The sequence below is a fragment of the Rhinolophus hipposideros genome, assembly GCF_964194185.1.
Source record: "Rhinolophus hipposideros genome assembly, chromosome: 11".
Taxonomy (NCBI): Eukaryota; Metazoa; Chordata; class Mammalia; order Chiroptera; family Rhinolophidae; genus Rhinolophus; species Rhinolophus hipposideros.
Genome location: NC_138057.1, coordinates 64867205 through 64889001, shown reverse-complemented (window position 1 = coordinate 64889001; position 21797 = coordinate 64867205). Strand labels below are relative to the sequence as shown.

The 21797-nt window shown below is 44.4% G+C and overlaps 1 protein-coding gene across 1 annotated transcript; it reads left to right on the top strand.

Moving 5' to 3' along the window:
• Positions 1–11750: 11750 nt before the first annotated feature.
• SLC46A2 (solute carrier family 46 member 2) lies at positions 11751–21572 on the top strand. Its single transcript, XM_081065882.1, has 4 exons — positions 11751–13229; positions 14654–14737; positions 15109–15265; positions 20664–21572. Exons 1-4 carry the CDS (start codon positions 12095–12097, stop codon positions 20719–20721), a joined length of 1434 nt encoding a protein of 477 aa, XP_080922008.1. The 5' UTR covers positions 11751–12094; the 3' UTR covers positions 20722–21572.
• The last annotated feature ends 225 nt before the right edge of the window (positions 21573–21797 follow it).

Below are 21797 nucleotides of genomic sequence, written 5' to 3'. Positions count from 1 at the left end.
CCTGGATCAGGCATTTAATTGCCAGTATGAGTCTTTAGAGCTCTCTTTAAAAGGTGACCAGAAATACTTGAATTGATGGTGGTGCCGTCAACTTGGGTCCCTGAGTGATTGCAGTGAGCAGAACCCCTCTGCCAACCCAAGAAAGATATGAGCCTGAGAGAGAAGTAAATCTTGGTCATTTTAAGTCACTGAGATTGAGGATTATTTGTTACCACAGTATATCAAGCCCATCATGACTAATACACATGTCTTTTATAACTTCATTAGTTGTCAGAATATTATCAAGTAAGAACTAAGACAGTTTTAAAAATGTATCAGTTTAAATAAAATGAGTTTACCATCTCAGCTCTATGAACTATTGAGCATTTTACATTTTACTCCATATTCAGTCAAGAATTTCAAATAGTCATTTCATGATATGGGGAAATTCTTTTGATATAGTAAACAAGGAAAAATGTTTTAAATTTAAAGACAAAGTGCTGGAATGTTAACAATGGTTATGTCTCCCTGTCAGATTGGAGTTTTTTTCTTTAGAACTTGTCTGTAGTTTTACATTTATTTTTTCAATTTTATACTTAGAAAATATTATTTTATTTAAAACATATTTCCACCTTAGAAATGGCATTTACTTTTATTTATTATTAGAAAAAAATCTAGCATGAAAGCTATCTGCCATTCTATAAATTTTTATGTCACCATCTAACAATGTTTATAGAAAATCATGACAAGAATTGCTACCCCAATCAACAGAATATATTTTGTACCATATTTTTTAAGTGATTAGCCAAAAGAATGCAATTTTACATGCACTAAATATCAGTGCAATAGATTACATTATTTCATGGTTTTAATTTCTGGATTCAGGAGTTAGGTATTGTAATCACAAATACAGGTTTACGCAAATGAGCCATAAACTAAATTATATAAAAGCCTAGATACTTCAAGATATAATATGGCTTTTATCTCAAGATGGTGGGGACATATATGCATTATCTCTCTTTCCTCTCAAAATATTATTGAATGCAGAGGGAATATGAATAAGTGAAGAATAACTCCACTGAACCAAAGGCAAACAGGATACATGCCATTGGTGAACCAGAACCATCAAGAAACATCTGGAAGACGCTGAGCAGATAGAATCAGATTGGAGGTGAACTCCATGAAACAGAGAAGTTCCAAAGCCAGTCGGAAGAGATGGCATTGTTCTCTTCCCTCATTCAAGGGAAGTGATGTGGAACACACTCTAGCCCAAATATATTATGACTCGACCTAAATCTTCAAAACATTAACTTGATTTCTGGAAGGGGAAGCAAGTGTCTTTTGTTTTCACCTTGGCCCTCTGTGGTTCTACAAGTTGGGCAATATTTACATGTGGGAAATAACTTTGACTGTTTCTTTTCTTCCTCTGGACTAGGTCAAGCTTTTTCTGCAGGGTTTGTGTTTTCCAAACACTTTCACTCCCTGTAATCAGAAAGTGATTAGGTGACTAACTTGATTTAGCTCATTACAGAGGTGTTTCCTGGCCTGTACCAGCCATGTCTCTCCAAGATCTATTTTTCCTGTTTCATAAAGCAAAATTTGACCAATAAAATGACAGTGCAGACAAGTAAATACTGAGTCAGGAATTTTAAAATAGCAGGAATACTGCCCCTTCCCTCACTTTCTGTCCTCCCTGAATTACATACACAGTGTGGTTTTTGAGACAATGCCTCATTAAGTACTCAGGAAAAGAAACTTTTTTTTTTTAAGGAACAGAAACTTTATTTTCATTTCTTAATTTTTTTAACATTGTGGAGACTTTCACTTTGAGGTAGCTGATCACATGTTAGGAAAAGAGTGTAGCTCAGAGTTCCTACTCCCTTAATTAGGGAATATCAAGTCTCCATCAGCTGCTGACAGTGGGGATCTTTTGTCCTAGAGAATCCCTGTGGTGAACCTCCTGAGTGGTGGAATTCGCTTTTGAGGAGAGAGTGAGAGGCAGAGATGTGTGTATGTTAAGAGTTGCTATGTCTTGCCCAAGGATGACCAGAGGGCTGGTTAGCCGAGATTAATGTGACTTCAAAGCCTCCTTTGCCCAAAACATGACCTGGTATATTTTATTAGGAGATGTCAGAAGGTGATGAGACAGGAAATATGGGCTGTAGCTCCTAGCTCTGCATCCAGCCCCACTGGCTGCAAAGCTTTCAATAAATCAGGGCTTGGAAGAATAGCAGGGTTCTGAGCTCACCTTTGTAGGTTTTATTTAGTGGTGACAATTTGTCCAAAGTGTAGTATTGATGAGGCTAAGAGTCTCCCAAAGGTACCAGTGAGTTAAACCTAGACCCATAGTCATATGCTATTCCACTGCAAATCCATGTTAAGATGTCAGAGGGCTTAGTTTAGTGTAACACATCATCACTGCTGGATGGGAGGGAGAATGGTATGATAGGAGGTCTGAATCACAGAATTTGAAGACTCGTTCTTACTAACTGTGGATTTGGGGCCTCAGGTTCTTTAGAAGGCTGGTCTAAATAATGACTGACATTTAACTTTTCTATCTCTGAAAGGCTAAACCCATGGGTTCCCCAGACAATGGAATATAATATGATCTTTATTCACTATTTAACGAATATTGATTACATGCCTTCTAAGTGCCAGACAATGTGTTGGGCTCTGGGGATTTGATGCCAACCAAAATAGGGTCCAAGCCCACATTGAGTTTACAGTCTAATGTCACCAAAAGACACTGTTGACTTAAGAAATGTCCAAACCGGTAGAGAATTTTTATGAGTTTGTTTGAACCAAATGGATGACAATTGTCAGGAAGCAAAAATCTCAACAAACTGAGAAAACGCTCTGAAGAATGGCAGTTTGGCAGCTTATTTTATACATTAGAATCAAAGCAGGAGATGTATGGAGGATTATATGAAATCCATTGGGAATAGATGAAGGGGGTGAGAGAAAGCAAAGTGGGGAAATCTCTAGGGTGGGATAAAAGGTAAAATGGAAAGACACATACTTCTTTTACATTGGTGGATGCAGGGTAGTTAATAATTAACATTTACAGCACAGAGATGGTATTTGGGGAACAAGATAACAATGAGGGATTCTGTGGTCTGTGCTCTGGTGCTATGGTTGTGCCCTGAGGGTTCTGGAAAAGGAGATGACTGACATTTCAAAGGTATGTTATCTTTGATGCACAAAGAGAACAGACAGGCTCACATACTGTAAAGACTGACTTTTGTCAAGGAAGCTACAGGACTGGGATGTGACTACTGGCCATGACCTACTTTTAGTTAGAAATTTTTATGTTCAGACCATCCTATGTGGTAACTTTCAGTCTTTGAGTTTGTAAGGCCCGCCATTGGTGGCCTCCCCAAGCTTGTCAGGTTTAATGTGTGGCCCCTTTTTCATCAACACATGAATCAAATTTATCACCAAAACAAATGTGAAAATTGCAATTTTGACAAGAAGAGGAATCATGTGGTGCTAAGGAACCCTATAATGGGGATGGGGTGGAATGACTTAGAAAAGTCATGGAATGCTTTCCTGAGGGAGTAGCACGTGACCTGAGACCCAAAGGATAAGCAGACGCTCACTGGGCAAAAAACGGAACTTCAGCCAGTTGTAAATAGAAGGAATAGCATGGGCAAAGGCCTGAGGTAGGAGGAGCAAAAGACATTGGAGAAACAGAAAGCCAATATAGTTGGAGTAAAGACAAGAAGGAGCACAGGACATGATGAGGGTGGAAAGGTAGGCACGGACCAGACAATGCAAGGCTGGCAGACCATCATAAGAGGATTTGGATTTGGATTAGGATGTGTATTTTGAAAAGATAAATTTGGTTTCAGCACTAGAGAGGAATGAAGATGGATTCATATAAAATAATAGACTACTACTAATAGACTACTAATAGACTAAAATAATAGACTACTAATTAATAGTCTATTAGTAGTCTATTACTAATGGATGGATTTTATATGATGGATTCATATAAAATAATATAGTAGTCTCTGGTTTGGGCTAAGCAAGAGAAAATGATACTTTGAATGAGGGCACTGCTTTGAAAATGGAAAAAAGTGAATGGATTCCAAAATATTTAAGAGGTTAAATAAACATGATTTGGGAAGGAATTGTGTAAAGAAGGCAAGAGGGAGGAAGATATCAAAGATATGTTTCTAGCTTATACATCTGGTTAAATGGTAGCGCTATTCACAACGATAAGGAAAAACTGTAATGGGGGTAGGAAAAGGAAACTATGAGGTAAAAAAGATATCAAGTAGGTAGATATCAAAGTAGGTAGTTGATATGTGGGTCTGGAGCTCAAAGAAGGGTCTGGATTGGAGACATGAGTCATCTATATATAAATGGTAGCTGAAACTATATATGTGTAGATGAGATTGTTTAGAGAAGAGATTGAGAAGACAGCGTATGACTGAGTCATATGAATTCTAACTTTAAAGACTGGTTAGAGTTTGACGAGTTTCCAAAGATGAGAGGAGTGATCAGAGAGAAAGGAGATAAGCCAGGAGGTATGCTGTTGCCAAAACAAGGGAATAAACTCTCAATGGTTTAGGAAAGAGGTCAAAACTCTCAAAGGTTGCTCAGAGTCAAGTAGGATGAGAACTGAAAATGTCCATTAGATTTATTTTTTTCCCATTAGATTTAATCACATGGAATTACTGAAGACATCAGGAAATCCATTTTAGTGATATGATAGAGCTGGAAATGAAATAGAAAATAGTAGAAGAGTTTGAAAGTTTGAAGGGAACGGCAAATTTCTGAACTTGTAATTTTGGAGAGTTAAAGAGTGAGAGTTGGCTAGAGAAACATAGGACTGCTGGATGGTTTTGAGGGCTCATTTGCGATTGGAATTTGTAAATTTATAGTTAAAATCTGCCCTATTGAGCTGTATCTTACACAACTAGACTGAGAAACAATGGCTTGAACTGGATGGGGGGAAGGAGGGAGGCAGAAGAAGGGGGGAAAAAAGAAAACTTTAAAATCTGCCCTATTGTGAGACGTCTCCCAACAATCGTCAGCTACTTGAAGGCCGGAAGATACCTGTGTTCTTCCAAGGTTGACATGCATTGAAAAGATAGAAGAACCAGAGAGTTTGATCTATTGAAAAGGACGTTGTTGAAATGATGTACCATAAAATCTAATTTAGATAATAGAGGAAGAGAAGAAAGAAAACAGCTACTGGCTTGGAAAATCATTAATTAGTATAGGGTACATGGTTCCTGGTAAAATCAAAGAATCATTGAAGTGTAAATAGTTGAACAAGTAACATGGAAGAAGAGGAGGCTGTAATCAGAGAGTAAGATATTTGAATTAATGACTTTGGAGGTGGCACAGCTGCAGCTGATGATCAGATCCAGGATCCAAGGGCGTTTGGAATGAGGGTGAAGGTCACTAGAGATGAAAAACCATGGGTTTGACTCCATCAAATCTCTTTCATTTGCAATTGATAGAAAACCCAAATCAAACTTTAAAAGAAAAGTAATGCAGAAACTTTGTTATTAAAAAGTTGAGGGATAGTTTAGCTTCAGGCGCAGCTCTTATGATGCCATCAAATCTGGACTCTCCCTCTTTCAGCTCAGCTGTCCTCTGTATGGGCTCTGATCTCAGGTAAGCTACCCTCTTGTGGTAGCAAAACAGCTGCCAGCAACTCCAGGCTTTCATCCTCACCAGTCCAATAAGAGCAGAAAAGAATAAGTATTTCTTCCCTAAGTAAGCCTAAGTCCTGGGCCTCATTCTGATTGGTCCAAATTTGGGTCACATTCCCATCTCTGAACCAATCACTGCAATCACAAGGACACATTGCTGTGGTGGGCCAGACCTGAGTCGTATATCCACTTGGAAGATAGTTTATCAAAGGACAAATGGGGTGTTGTGACTGGAAGAGTCAATGTATGCTGGCCAGCAAAAAAAAAACAGGTGTCTTTCTTCTTCTACAGTGTTGAGCAGGTTGTTCATGAGGTTATTGAGTTGGTAGCAGCGCTTAGGATGGAGAGGAATCCCACAAAACCAGTCTTTGATGCAAGAGGAGGCATGGCCTGGCATCAGTGACTTCAGGTGTAAAACAGAACTTGGAGTGTCAGTACAAGTACCTTTTGATAACTCTTCAGACTGAAAGATCTTTGAGGGCAAAGGACATTTTATCCCTGGTACCTACCAATGGTTCTGATACTCAAAATATTCTTGTAAATAGATGGATGGACAGATGGGTGAATGGATGGATAGTCGATGATAGACGATGAATGAATAAACAAATGAACCACTGAATTTGAAAATACCTTAGGGTTAGGCTCACAATATTTGATGGAAAGTATTCAACAAACAAATGCCTTTTTAAACTGTATCTCTTCTGTTCAATTACAGCAAAAATGGAGCATTGTGAAAATAGCAGACTCAGAAATCAAACAAACCTAGATTTGAATCCTGGCTCTGTATAAACCTTGTGCAAATTATTTAGCTACCCTAAGTCTCAGGTTCCACATCTATAAAATTGAGCAATGTTAGGGTGCTACCTCAAGGGGGAATGGACAATGAAACAATCTCCCATACATAACATTCATTATTTTGATACATTTATTATAGATGGGGCCTAACTCTCAGCCTGACAAAATAAAAAAACAAAACAAACAAACAAACAAAACTTCATTTCATTAGCACAGGGAGAGGGAAGCCATTTCCTAAATACAGGCTCACGTTCACCAAACTAGAAAGGCAGATAGATAAATCAGAACGCTAACTTATTAATTTATCATAAGAAATCATTTGGAACACTCAAGTAGCTATCACACTTTATCCCCGAGTGCAACTATATTTGGGGAGTAAAATCATAACTAAAAGATTGCTTGCGATCGGACAAGCTGAGCTGCATCTTGCATGTAGGCAATAGACCAGCCACTGGAAAACCCTCAAAAGAAGTGCTCACTGTCAAGGTTTGTCTCTGTCTCTTACAATGAGTTTGTGCATCTTTGCTTTGTTCAATTATGTATTTATATTTTGAAGGGCATCTTATTGTTCTTGCTTGCAGGGCCTTGGGGAACCCTTTCTCAATGACACCTTTCTCAATGAGTGCTGCTTGCACCTCGGTGTCAAGGGTCTCTCTGGGCCTCAGACTCTGGGCTACATGGCTTCACTCCCCAAGTCCATAGCCTGTGAAAGTCCTACGCCCATTTACGATTTTGACAAATCCTTGTGTCTTGTGGTCTCCTCTTCCACCTGTTTCCTCATGATCTCTGCTCAGCATTCTGTCAACCCAGGCACGAATAATCACAGCTGCTTCACTGACTTCCGTCAAAATGAAAAACAAAAAATTCCTTGTACGCAAACCATTCGTGAGCAGACTATTCTAAAGCACTGAGGAGGCAGGGAGAGGTCTCTGGGAGGATTCAGATTCACACAGGACATAGAAAGCTGTTTGAAATCCTTATCAGATATTCCCTGTCCTTCTACAGCCGCTCTGACCACCCTGACACCAGCGGTTACTGTCCTGGCCCTTCCCAACAATAGCCTCCCTCCTCCCACATCTCTTTCCCTCTCTCACTCCCTTCTCCCTCCTCTGCTTTCTCTCCCACCCCTCCCTTCCAGAACGCCAGACAAGTTCCTCTCTTTGACTCAGAACAGACTTTCCACCCCCTCTCTCTCCCAAGCTTCCTCCACAGCTGCAATCCAAGCCTGGGGATTTCACCTTCTAACTGATTTGTTTCCCCACCCCAAACAAAGACTTTTCCTTTCTAAATTGAATCTCGGGGCCATCTCTTAAAACAATAAAAGAGTTTCCTACTTGATTATAAAGTGCCTGGGATATACATTCAATAAACAAACATCCATCCACTCCTTGTTTCTCTCCGTTTATGCAATCCGTTGTTGATCAATAATAATTTCAAAATGACTAAGGTGTTTTTACTCTTCTCTACATTCCTATGTTGATTGAAAGGACACCCTCAAATAAAATTCCCCATAGTTATAGGCTTTCAAAGACGGGTGCCAAATACTGGCTCCCCAATTTACTAGTTATATGATCTTGTGCAAATTACTTAACCTCTCTGGCCTCAGTTTCTCCACCCATAAAATGAGATGATATATTAGCTTGTAGACTTCTTGGGAGGATTAAATTAATTTATGTAAAGTGCTTAGTACATAGTAAGAGCTCTGTAAATGTTAGTTGCTCCTTTAAAAATATTTTCTTTTTTAGTTTCTCCTTAACTAGCATGGCTTTATCAACGTAAAAGATGAGAAGGTTTAACTGTTGTACTTTAATAAAGCCAGCTTTGAGACAGAGACTAAAGCGGTAGGGTCAGTGTTTAACTTGGCTCAAGGGCTATACCCTGCTGGTACCCTGCTAGCAGAGAGGATGGCCAGGCATTAACTTAGCTGAGACCTGCATTTAGAGATGGAGGAAGAAGTGAGGACATGATGAAAATATAATCCAAACCAGAGTAGTCTACGCTGGGAGAGATACCGACTGCCCTGGGTCTAGTTAATTTCTGGGTCAGAGGATTCAGGTCCCAAGCCTGGCGGGTTCCAGGGCTGGCTAATAGCATGATGACCCACTTCCACTAGACCTGTCTTATAGCTTGTGTGAATCTCTCAGAGGCCCCTCAAATATTCCTGGTTTCACAAGAGGATGGGAAGCATTGAGATACCACAGACCCTCCCAGAGAAGATAAAAGCTGCCCTCTAGAATCTGCAGCCCTAAGAATAGACAGTCTGTTCAGGCTGTTGTTCTCAGGGCAGCATCTGATTGCCGAATACCATCTTTCCCCATAACCCACCCTTCCCTTGGAGCCTCGTCCCTCAGGAACAGGCTGGTTGGACTGCTTTGCTGCAGCCTCTGGAAAAACAGGGTTAGGAATGGAGTGGGAGAGCCAGGCATGGGTTGAGTGAAACCAGCACCTCCCACGGTGGGCCTAGGTGAGGGGGAGGAAGAAGGAAGTGAGGAAGCTTTGAGGGAATTGCCAAGTCAGCTGTACAGAGCACATCTTGAAGAGGGAGACTAAGTGAGTCTTTCTCTTTGCAGAAGGCAGAGTTGTCTGGGCCTGGACACAGGGGGCTGAGCAGTGATATGGAGGGGTAGAGAAGATTATAGCTCACGTAAAAACTACCTAAAGGACACATATCTACAGAAAATCATTTAGAGTTTAGTTTCTACACCAAAAAGCACATTATCCATTTGGCTTTATAAACTCTCCCTACAGACTTGAGTTTCCCCTGTGTGACGTTGCGTTCCTGCCTATCTATGCTGCCATGGCTGTGTTGGGATTGAACAGACAGGGAGAGAAGCTGTATATTTTTTTTTAAAGATTTTATTGGGGAAGGGGAACAGGACTTTATTGGGGAACAGTGTGTACTTCCAGGCCTTTTTTCCAAGTCAAGTTGTTGTCCTTTCAGTCTTAGTTGTGGAGGGCGCAGCTCAGCTCCAGGTCCAGTTGCCGTTGCTAATTGCGGGGGGCACAGCCCACCATCCCTTGCAGGAGTTAAACTGGCAACTTTGTGGTTGAGAGGACGCGTTCCAACCAACTGAGCCATCCAGGAGCTCAGCGGCAGCTCAGCTCAAGGTGCCATGTTCAATCTTAGTTGCAGGGGATGCTGTCCACCATCCCCTGCGGGACTCGAGGAATCGAACTTGTGGTTGTGGCAACCTTGTGGTTGAGAGCCTACTGGCCCATGTGGGAATCAAACCGACAGCCCTTGGAGTTAGGAGCACAGAGCTCCAACCGCCTGAGCCACCAGGCCAGCCCAGAAGTTGTATATTTTGACTCTACATCCCTGGGCATAAGCCTTTTTGCCCCTGTCCCACCATCACCCTGGTCCTCTTTGCAAAAGTGTGTACTAAAAGGAGGAAGCAAGGCAGCCTGGGAAGCAGAGGTCTTAACCCAGCCCAAGACAGTGAGCCCATGAGATGGAAGAAGAGCAACCTTAAAGAAGGAGAAAGGGTCCTGAGGACTATATTCAGGAGCAGATGACACTGGTGACTCCGTTCTTTCTGGTGGGGTCTTCCGCCTGTCAGAGCCCAGTTTCATCATCTGGAGGGATGCCTAGGGCTGGCAGAACCTCCCCTTCTTTCCCTTGGCCTTGGGGTTGGATGCTGGGGCCCACACTGGGGCCCATGATGGCTCTGGGCCAATACAGGTGATTGAAACAGGACTCTCCTCCACGAGGCCTTCGGCTTAAAGGAAGGGCTGAGCCTAGCTGCTCCTGAGGTTTTGTTTATTTAGGGTTTTTTGGTGTTTTTTTTTTAATTGTGGTAAGAACACTTAACATGAGAGCTATCCTTTTAACAAATTTGTACAATACATTAGTGCTGACTACGGTACAATGTTGTACAGCAGATTTCTAGAACTTATTCATTTAGCTTAACTGACACTTCACGCTTGTAGATTAGCAATTCCCCATTTCCCCCTCGCCTACCCCAACCCCTGACAACCATCATTTCACTCTTTGATTCTATGAGTTTGACTATTTTAGATACCTCATATAAGTGAAATCATGCCGCATTTGTCTTTTTTTATAACTGGCTTATTTCACTTAGCATAATGCCCTTGAAGTTCATCCATGTTGTCACGAATTGCAGGATTTCCTTCTTTTTAAAGGCTGGATAGTATTCAATTATATGTATACACCACATTATTCATTCAACTGCCAATGGACATTTAGGTTGTTTCCTGAAAATAAACAAGTGGAACTACTTCAAACTAAAAAGCTCCTACACAGCAAAGGAAACAGTCAACACAGTGAAAAGGTAACCTACAGAACGGGAGAAAATATTGCACACTATATGTCTGATAAGGGATTAATCTCCAAAATATCCAAGGAACTCCTATAATTCAGTTGTAAAACAAAAGCAAAATTAATAGCTTGATTGAAAAATAGTCTAAGGACTTGAATAGACATTTCTCCAAAGAAGATATAAAAATGGCCATCAAGTATATGAAAAGATAGTCAACATCACTAAATCCTCAGGGGGATGTAAATCAAAACACAGTAACATATTACCTCACACCTGTGAGAATAGCTATTCTCAAAAAAATGAAAGAAAGAAAGAAGCCAAGGAGGAAAAAAAGGAGGGAGGGGAGGAGGGAGGGAAGGAAGGAAAGAAGGTAGGAAGGAACGAAGGAGGGAGGAAAGGAAGGGAGGAAGGAAGGGAAGAAAGGTAAGGGAAGAGGAAGAGAGAGAGAGAAGGAAGGAAGGAAAGGAAGGAAGGAAAGGAGGGAAGAAAGTGTTAGTGAGGATGTGAGAAATTGGAACCCTTGTGCACTGTTGATAGGAATGCAAAATGGTGCAGCTTCTATGAAAACAGTACAGAGGTTCTCCAAAAACTTAAAAGTAGAATTACCATATGACCCAGAAACCTACTGCTGGGTATATATCCAAAAGAATTGACATCAGGATCTCAAAGAGATATTAGCACTCCTGAGTTTTTACTTCTCTCAGTGTCTGTGCCACCCAGCACATACACGGGTCCCAGTTACTTTTAAACCCAACAAATAAAGCCTCACACACCATCACTGATCCCAGGCAGAATCCTAGGCGCCCCACCCCTCGCCCAAACCTGCCTTCCAAGGACATCAGAATTTTGCTCCCTGCCTGGTGGAGTGTGTGTGTGTGTGTGTGTGTGTGTGTGTGTGTGTGAACCTATGCAGTGACAGGACCAGAGGAAGATGCCCAGGGGCCTGCGGGAGGTCCAGGCACGCCTGGCTGTAGGGAAATTTGCGGCTGGTCAGGCGGACGCGCTTGCCGAAGCAGCGTGACGCGGCAGCCAGAGGGTGGGGACACAGGGGGCCAACACTCGCCTTGCGCTCTCCCGCTCCTGGCTGCCCTGGGCTGCCACCAGCCCTATTCAACCGGTGAGGGCGTGGGTGGGGGCGGGGCGGAGTGCGCTCTTTTCTATTTTTCTAGCTGGAGAGGAGTGGCCGCGGCCAGGGAGGTCTCTTGGCCGCTGGGCTGGCTGCTGTCACACGCGCCCAGCGCCCGGCTTCGCTAGCCCTTCTCCCGCGCGCACCCAGACACACAGCTCACACTCGTGCTCTGGGACTGCGCCCGGGCTCCCTGGAGCAGCGGCCAGCGAGCAAGGCGCTCCACCCCCCATCAGAGAGACCACATGGGACCTGAGACCACCTGCCCGTGCAGGGGCCCCCTGCCTCGCCTCCACATGAGGACCTGGGTAGAGCCAATGGTGGCCTCCACCCAGGTGGCCGGCTCCCTCTTCGACGCGGGGCTCCTCCTGGTGGTGAAAGCATCCTTCCCGCCTGGGGCCGGAACCTCCTCCAACCACAGCGTCAGCCCGTCACCACGGGGGGCTCTGGAGGACCAACAGCAGAAAGCCATCTCCAACTTCTACATAATCTACAACCTCGTGACAGGCTTGTCGCCCCTGCTGTCTGCCTACGGCCTGGGCTGGCTCAGTGACCGTTACCACCGCAAGATCTCTGTCTGCGTGGCCCTGCTGGGTATCCTGCTCTGCCGACTCGGGCTGCTGTTCAAGGTGCTCTGGGACTGGCCCGTGGAGGTGATGTACTGGGCATCGGCGCTGAACGGGCTGTGCGGCGGCTTCTCCGCGTACTGGTCAGGGGTTATAGCCCTGGGGTCCCTTAGCTCCTCCGAAGGCCGCCGCTCCCTACGCCTCATCTTTATTGACCTGATCCTGGGCTTGGGAGGATTCTGCGGGAGCATGGTCTCCGGGCATCTCTTTAAGCAGTTATCTGGGCATTCCGGACAGGGCCTGGTGCTGACGGCCTGCAGCGTGAGCTGTGCCGCTTTTGCCCTTTTCTACAGCCTCGTGGTCCTGAAGGTACCGGAGTCGGCGGCCACGCCCAGCAAGACACTCCCCACAGTGGATACAGTGTCTGGCACAGTTGGCACATATCGCACCCTGGACCCTGATCAGCCAGACAAGCAGAGTGTGGTGGGGCACCCTCTATCTCCTGGGAAAGCAAAGCCCCAAAAAACCATTATTGCCCTGCTCTTTGCGGGTGCCATCATCTACGACCTGGCAGTGGTGGGCACAGTGGAAGTGATGCCCCTTTTTGTGCTCAGGGAGCCTCTCAGTTGGAACCAAGTGCAGGTGGGCTATGGCATGGCGGCAGGGTACATCATCTTCATCACCAGTTTTCTGGGCGTCCTGGTCTTCTCCCGCTGCTTCCAGGACACCACCATGATCATGATCGGGATGGTCTCCTTTGGATCGGGAGCCCTCCTCCTGGCTTTTGTGAAAGAGACTTACATGTTCTACATTGGTGAGTCTGGCATTCTGGGGGAGGCAGGACAAGGATACTGCGGGTCCCGAGTCACAGGGCTGACACCAGGAATGCCGTGGTCTAGGTGTCCAAGCTCAGTACCAGGCATTAGACCTGCTGCCCAGAAGGTTCAAGGGAGACAGGGTTAGGAGCACTTGAGTTTATCCGAGTTGTGTTATGCTTTGTGTTATCTGTATTTATCTGTATGCTTAGTGTTATCTGGTAGCCTATTGAAATGCTACCAGAGTGATGTCCATGGCCCCAGGAGGTCAAGGGAGGGGTGGTCAGTGGTGCCTGGAGTCAGTAGAAGAGGCTTCAGGATGGGGTTGGGTTTCTTCTCCCCAATTTTAAAACATTAAGTAATCCAACTGAAAAAGTCCCTTAATTAAAATCATTTCAGGCCAACCAAGGGTTTTTAAAAACTGAGTGAAAACTCTCCATAAATGCCTTCCCCAACCAATACAACAAATTCCCTCAGGGAAGGAGAATGAAGATTCCATGCGAGGACACAGCTCAAACAACCACAAGCAGAGCTCTAGACCAATGCTCCAAAGAGAACTTTCTACAATGATAGACGCGTTCTCTATCTGTTTTGTCCAATACAGAAGCCACTAGCCATGTGTGGCGATGGAGCACCTGAAATGTGGGCAGTGCAACTAAAGAACAGAGTTTTACATTTTATTTCGTATTAATTTAAATAGCCACACTTGAGTGGCTAGCATATTAGAAAGAACTAGACGATTACTAGAAGCTGTCCCCTGGCTGAGGTCACACACCTCAGAAAAGCATCCAACAAAATGGCAAGATTACCTTTGGCCAGCTCGCAGTTAAACAGGCCATATGCAAAGGCCAGAGTACTCCTCTCCCCTTCCCTTCTCTAACCCCCCACTTCTAACCCCCCCTCCACACACCACATTGGGATAATGAATGGAGCCTGAGGGGCGGGGGAGCGGGGGGGGCGGTGTGTTATGTGGCAGCTGTGCAAGTGGCACACATTTCTGGATGCAGTTTTCCAAAGCTCCTGGGACGGTCTTCCAGCAGTGCTCATGAATGGCAAGGGCAGACACCTCTCTCTTGGGAGGCAAGGAGAGGAGTTTTAAGTCACTTAGTGTATCAGTTCCACTTCCCTAGAAACCACGTAACTGCCAATGAAGATACTTTTCACCATCTGTCATCATATCAACTGTGCCTTGTCACTTTGCAGATGGGTCTGCAGCTTCTATAGCTCTGTCAGAGCTCAGGGACAGCGTGCCCCAGGAAGGGCATGAGTCTGCCAGCAGAGAAACCATTTCTTCCAGGGAAAATCACGCAGGAGATTTGGGGAGAGGGGATTCTCAGTGAGACTTTTGCTTTATTCTAATTTACTCCTTGGCCAAGGTTATATGAGCTATAGTGAAGAGTGTTCTTGTGTGATTTCTTTCCAGCTCGAGTCGTCATGCTGTTTGCTCTCATCCCTGTGACAACCATCCGGTCGGCAATGTCCAAACTCATAAAGGACTCCTCTTACGGTGAGTACAAGGAATCTCTCCGAGGTTCTCTGCCTGGCTGTTTTAGAGCTGCTCCGCTTGAGGCACAGGGGTCAGGCTCACTGAGGCACACAAGAGAGTTCCAGAAGCAATCTCAAATACTCTAGGAACATACTGGTGTCCATCCAGTGAAAATGGGAAAGACTCAGAAAGTCAGTTACTGAAAAGCCACAGTCAAAGGAAGACACGACCATCCACAGGTCACAGGTAGCTCCAACTGGATGGAGGCAGGAGTCCTGGTGAAATGAGCCAGGGAAGGGCGAGGGGTCTCCCGAGAGCTCCCCAGAGTCTCAACTAGCTGGGAACATAGAAGGGATAGCAGTACATCTTAATAACCTCTGTTCCTTCCGCAGGAAAGGTGTTTGTCGTCCTGCAGCTGTCCCTGACAGTGACGTGGGTGGTGACATCTACACTGTATAATGAGCTCTATCAGCTCACCATGGAAAAGTTCGTCGGTACCTGCTTTGCTCTCTCCTCCGTCCTCTCCTTCCTGGCCATCATCCCAATTGGGTAAGACAGGAACAGTGTCTGCTGTTTGGGCTGGGCCCTAGGGCTTACGTAGGTCAAGGACAGTTGGACGATCTCCAGCTGTCTCCAAATAATACCATAAAGCATTATTTATTTTCAGTGGGTTCTCGGTAGGTTCTGTCACAAAGAAAATGTCCCATTGTTACCCCCAAACTAATCATTTGGGAATTCCCAAAGTCATAAGTAATGAACAGAGGGCCCCACCAGCTGGCTCACTTCCTGGCAGTTTTGTAATACAATTTATTTATAGAAGCCTCATCTACTTCCTTGTAATGAGAGGCTGCGATTAGAAACCCTCTTAAACTTTTCAGACTTCTTTTGTTTAGCTTCCTTTAGGTGAGAGTCATCCCACCTCACTTCCAAGTACTTGTTCTCTTTAGTACCATCTGAGGGCTTGGTACCTGGCAGCTTCTGTGCTCAGTGCTGGACTGAGTGAGCTCTCAGTAGGACTTGGGCAATTCCCTTGACGACTTTGGGGGAATTGTCTCATTTGTAAAACAAACACTCGAGTCCGGGAATAAACAGGCAAGAGAAAAGCTGGAAAAGCAAAGGAGAGGCACTCCAGTCCCATGGCCAGAACACCAACCTAGGTTATCACCAAACTGGACCATATGGAATAGTTTGGTCTTTGACCAGCCCTGTCCAATGAAAATACACTGTGAGCCACACGTGCAAGCCACATATGTGATTTAAAAATTTTCAGTAGTCACATTTTAAAATGATAACAGTAACGGGTGAAATTAATTATAGCAACATTTTATTTAACCCACAATATCCAAACTATCATTTTAACATGTAGTCAATTTACAAAATTAATCATTGAGATTTTCTTTTTCCTTTCTTCCTTTACTGAGTCTTTGAAATCTGGTATGGATTTTATGCTAACAGCACTTCTCCATGTGGACTAGTCACATTTCAAGTGTTTGGTAGCCAGTGTGACTAGTAGCTACGTATTAGGCAGCACATTTAGGTCCTTTCACCACCTCCCCTTAAAGTGAGGTTCTCTCATGCTTGTATCAATCCCACCAGAGGAAAAAGGAATACAAATAAATCCTTCCACAAAAAGGTGCAAGGGATTTTATATAGACTTGCGTTTTAAACCTACCCAGGAGCACATGAGAGCTGTACATATCAGTAATGGTGGTATCCTAGGCAGCAGAGTAGTAAATAATTAAAGTCAGGTGAAAGAAGTGGGAAGTGTATCAATCCCTTTTGTGAATTCTCACATCACATCACAATACAGGCCACTGCTTGCCTAGAAAATTGGGCCTCCTGAGACAGGAGCCATCAGTCATTAAGGCTGTTTGCTTTATTTCACAGTTAAGAAGCTATGAAGAGCAAACAGGTTAGAGAATTTGTGCAAACAGCAACCGTGACCACTAGTGTCCTCCTGGCCCAGTTCTAATTTTCTCAAGGTGTAGGATGGAACCAGACCTGTTCTCAAACTCCCCAGCCCTTAGGCCTTTTCTTATGCTCGGTTTCATGTGAGCCCTGGCTGAATGGGTTGGGCTTAGCTAGACCTCGCATGCAATGCAAACTTCTCAGGAGCCCCAGCTCTTTGTCCAAGTGAGTAATGTGTCCCTTGGAAGTGATTCAGTCCTATTTGATTGGCAGTTGGTTGCAATATTCTCTTTAACCTAAACAAATAAACAAAAGCCATAAAAGAAAAAAGAAAACAAGTCTGACTAGTAGTCCATGTGTGTCAAAGCTAGAGATAGAAACAGACAAATGAAAGCAATGAGAAAGAAAATACAATAGCTGGTTCCTTTTTAGTTTCATTGCTTCATGTGTGTGCTAAGTAGGATGTTTTGCCTTTGTTAAGAGACTTTAGGGCACATGAAGCAGCTGTGCTGCCCTTGACATTTCACCCCAATGCACTTGTCACGTGCACTGGGACACAGTCATACATCCTGTGCACAAAATCTTGATTAGGCCGTACATGGTCGTCGTGATCTTATACCACAGAAGCAGGGATAGAATCTTGAACCAATTAAGTAAATAATTGAGTGCTTATATGAAGGAGGTGCTTCAGTAGTTGCTAATTGTTTCCCTCTTTTGTAGACATTTAGCAACAGAGAGACCCATGTGCAAAATAGCCTCCTTTGCTCAAAGTATACTCGAATCACCTGGACAGATTTAAAAATTACTGATGTTGGCATCCCATCCCCAGAGATTCTGATTCCATTGATCTGGGGTGCAGCCTGGGCACAGGAATTTTTAAAAGCCCTCCAGGTTATTCGAATGTAGATTGAGAAACTCTGGTGTAAAGGAAGTGTTTCCATTACCTTTCCCTTCCACGAAGTCACTAAATAAATGAGATCCTGAGACATTCTTACAGCTAGAAGGGGCCAAGGCTCTACCATTAATCACTAAGTAAGATCAACAGGAAAGACCAGTAGAACTCCCTGACTGCAGAAAGAAAAGCTACATTCCAACAACATAAAAACCTAGGAAGTCATGTCAGAGCAGGGGAGCAGAGGCGGCCATGGAGGGCAGGATGCTGCTAACAGCCTATTTGTAAGACGGGCTTTTGGTCCCAGCACCTCCTGGGACCACAGCGAGCTGATTTCACGTTACTATGAGGACCTGCTCTCTCCTGCTTGCTCTTTATATGCAACGGGGAGATGCTGAGGAAATAAATGTCTGCCTCTGCCTATCTGCAGCACACTCGCCACCCAACACGCACGTGCTCAGCTATTGCCTCATGCTTCATAAACAGAAGCCATCAGAGTGGAATGGCCTCATCCTCCCCTATGTTCATCTGCACCCATCCTATTCTTCTCCTTCCCTCCTCCTTTTTTTAAATGAAAATAATTGCAAACACTTAAACAGCCCTTAATATGTGCAAGGCACTACTTTAAATAGTTTATACATTTTAACTAATCTTCTTAAACAGTCCTTTGAGGTAATTCCTATTATTATCCCCATTTTGCAGATGAGGAAACGACTCTAAGACTCTAAGGTATTACATGACTTGCCAAAGGTTACACAGCTAATTAGTGGCAGAGACAGGATTTGAACCCAGGCAGTCTTTCTTATCCACTACATGACATTGCTTCTTAGAAAAGTCACTGGGTATCTGGATGCCACCTCTCCCATCTCCTTAGAGAGCTCACTGCACTAATTAGCTGCTCTCTCCTGAATTCTTCCTATCAGAACTGACACAATCTAGCACCCTCTTTGCTACTCCCTGCCCTACCCCCTCCCCCACCCCCACCCCACCCGCTTCTCTTTATAGCCGAGTTCTCCAAAGGCTGGTGTGCACATGTTGTCTCATGTCCTCACCTTCCATTCACTTTTCAACCCACTACGGTCTGATGTCCCCGCTCAACTTCACCCCTGCTCTCAGACTAAGTAAGGTAGGACTTCTTCAAAGCTGAATCCAGTGGACTCGCTGCAGTTCTCACCTCACATGGTTTTTCAATGGCCCCCAACACTGTGCATCATTCTTTCTTTGGGTGGCACTTGTCACTGTACTTGGCTTTCTCAATACCTCCCTCTCCCAGTTTTTCTCCTACCTCTATGATCACTTCTTTTCCACAAGCCTCCAAACGGAAGACTTCTTTGGGGCTCTGCTCTGGGTTGTCTTCTCACTTCATATTCTCTAAGTAATCCAAAGTACTTTCAAAACTTCAAATTATCATTTAAATTTCCAAAATTGGGTTCTTAATGTCCTCCTATGTCTGCTCTCCCGCCAGTCTTTCCCATCTCATTAAGCAGACCACCACTCACCCAGGGTAGAAATCATAAAATTACCAATGCCCACATTCTTCTTCCTCCCCCACCTCCAACCCATTAGGCCTCATTGATTCTACCTGCAAAATATGCCTCAAATTCATCCTTTTCTTTTTATCTTTTTGCTACCATGCCTAGTCCAAAGCACTTGGATGATTAGGTTAGCCTCTGAGCCATTCTCCCCATATCTACTCTTGTTCCTCTCCCATCTTCTCTGCATCAGGTGGCCAGAGCAATTTCCTTGAAGGGTAAATCAGATCACATCATTTCCTGGTCAACGCTCTGCACTTGGCTTTCTCTGCTCTTAGGATAAAACCCAAACATCTTACCATGGACCACAAGGTCCTGCATAATCCAGCTTTGCCAACCTCGCTGGCCTCCTGTTCCTGCCACTAATCACCCTCCCCACTCTGCTTCAGTCCCAGTAGCCTCCCCTCATGCTCTTCTCCCTTCTTCACCCACATGTCTTTCTTAACCCAATTCATTGTGGTCTTAATCACCCCTTTCACAAAGAAAATTTGAGAGAATCCCCTTCTCAATCTAAATTAGATCCTTCTATTATAGGCTCCCCTCGCTTCCTATACTTGTTCTTCATAGCATGACAGTTGCTTATTTAGCAATTGTTTCATGGGCTTGCCCCCTAGACTGCAGACTCTCTGCAGGGACCATGACTGGCTTACCACAGTCTCCTGTGCGTCCAGCAGAACCTGGCATGAAAGAAATACTCAGAAAGCACTTGCTTAATGAATGAATGATCTGTCAGAAGGGTATGGCACCTACTACCCACACCCCAGGGCTGCCTATTGGCTGACCTTGAAGTGAGGGGCTGGCCATCACCATGGTGCTGGGCTATAGTGGTCCACAGCAGGGTTCAGCTGTGGAGTCTGCGACCAGAGTTCCTGTGGTCCTGGGTGGGCTGCCTCCAAAGTCTTGGCTCTCTTGTTAGTTTTGCAACACAATGAGTTGTGTTTTAAGTATAGTAAGTGCTCCTCCTCCCTGTAGTGCCCTGGGGCTCATGAAAGGTGGGAAATCAGAGTGTTTGGAAGTTTCCACAAACATTTCGCTTAGAAGTTTTGGGTTTCAGCTCATACCCCATGCAGCAGCTCCAGATATTGTGTTTCCATCAGGAAGAGCTTAGAACCCGAGCAGCTGAGGAACCTTAGAACCTGAGTGCTCAAACAGATGAGAAAACAAAGGGCTCCAGAGGTCGAAGGACCCACCAAAAGTCACACAGATCCAAGACTTCAACTCGGAGCTCCTAATTCCTACAATTCATTCACCTACAAATATTTTTAAACCATGTAACGATTTATGGAAGAAATAGAGGGGCTCTGGAAAGGCAGAAAATGAGGCAGCTAATTGTGTTTGGGATTAGCCAATCTTGAGATACACGCGGGAGTTCATGCTTAGGCAGAAGATGGAGATTCCAGGAAAAGGAAAATGTAGGTGCATAGGGCTCATGTTACATGACTGGAATGAGCCCGGGATGAGAGAAATTCCCTTGGCCTATCTCTCTCCACTCAGCACAGCATTCTGATGCCCTAAGGGAGAGAGTCTCTCAGTCTACTAGTGATAGAAGTGGCTAGAGCTCAGCTTGCCCCGTTCCAGCTCTTCTCTTGTAATTTTCCCTTATAAATTCTTACAGCATCGTGGCCTATAAACAAGCCTCATGGTTGAAATGTGCAGACATCACAGAGAAATGAAGGCGCTGACCTGCAGGAGCTGAAAACACCAACAATGGCCAGGCCCCTCTGAAGACAAAGGAAGAGACCAGGAACTGGGGACCAAAGCGACCCACTGCCCAAGAAACCCGAGTTCCAGCCAGTCAGCCTCAGAATGACCTTCTCTGGCTCAGGCATCTCTGGTGGGTGGGGAAAAGCATTTTCCTGGTGATGGAAGAACTTTCTCAGCTTTCCGATGTCCCTGTTAGGCAGAGGTTAGGTTCTGCAGGCAGTAGAGGGCGAACTTTCAGGTTTATATGCAAGCTGCACGCACAGCCATACCTGATACTATAAGGGGCGTTAGACAACAGATACCTTTCTTCCAGAAATTGTCTTGTGGACTCCAAAGTATGGCTAAATAGTCACCTGGCTGCGGCGCTCAGAGTCCCATGTGAGAACTCAAACCAAGGCACGCATTTTCAACAACCTGAGGAGAATGTGGAAGGGATGTAAAACCTGCCTACTGTGAACATCAGTCAATACTTTTTAAATAAAAATAAAACCTTGGAAAAAAAAAAAGCTGGCTTTCTTCCTGAGGTCCTGTTAGCTGTGAACACTCAGGAGGGACTTAGAGCTCAGGCTGTTGGCTTCAGGGTAGTTTTGTTGTCACCGTTTCTGTTTTTAAGAAGCAAATATCAAAAGATTTTTTTCTTTAATGAAATATTCAATTGAATACTTTCAGTCAACTATACCTCCCCAAGTGAGTGGTGTTGATGGGCAAAGAGAGAGGACATATGCTAAGACCCATTTTATTTTGAGGTGTTTTTACTGCCTATTTTACACACATATATAAAACTAGCAGACTTACCTCCTAGTAAAATCAACATTCATAGTATGTGTGTGACTCATTCTTTCCCAGGTAAGATTCCCTCTATAATGACAGACATGGCATTTTATCCTGGGGTAAAACTCAAAGCTAGAGAATGCATTTAAATCTCAGAGCACTTGGGCTCAGAAGGTCTATATATCTGATTCCCTGCAGGACATGAACAACAGTTTATTGGCACATATACTTAGGTCCCAGCACCATGCTAGGTGCTGAGGGGTAGCGAGGAGAT

Excerpts from the sequence above, each read along its gene's own strand:
- SLC46A2 (XM_081065882.1), top strand. The coding sequence starts at position 12,095 with ATGGGACCTGAGACCACCTGCCCGTGCAGGGGCCCCCTGCCTCGCCTC. Across the intron at positions 13,230-14,653 it reads GACTTACATGTTCTACATTG|CTCGAGTCGTCATGCTGTTT; the intron begins GTGAGTCTGGCA and ends ATTTCTTTCCAG. Across the intron at positions 15,266-20,663 it reads CTGGCCATCATCCCAATTGG|CATCGTGGCCTATAAACAAG; the intron begins GTAAGACAGGAA and ends AAATTCTTACAG.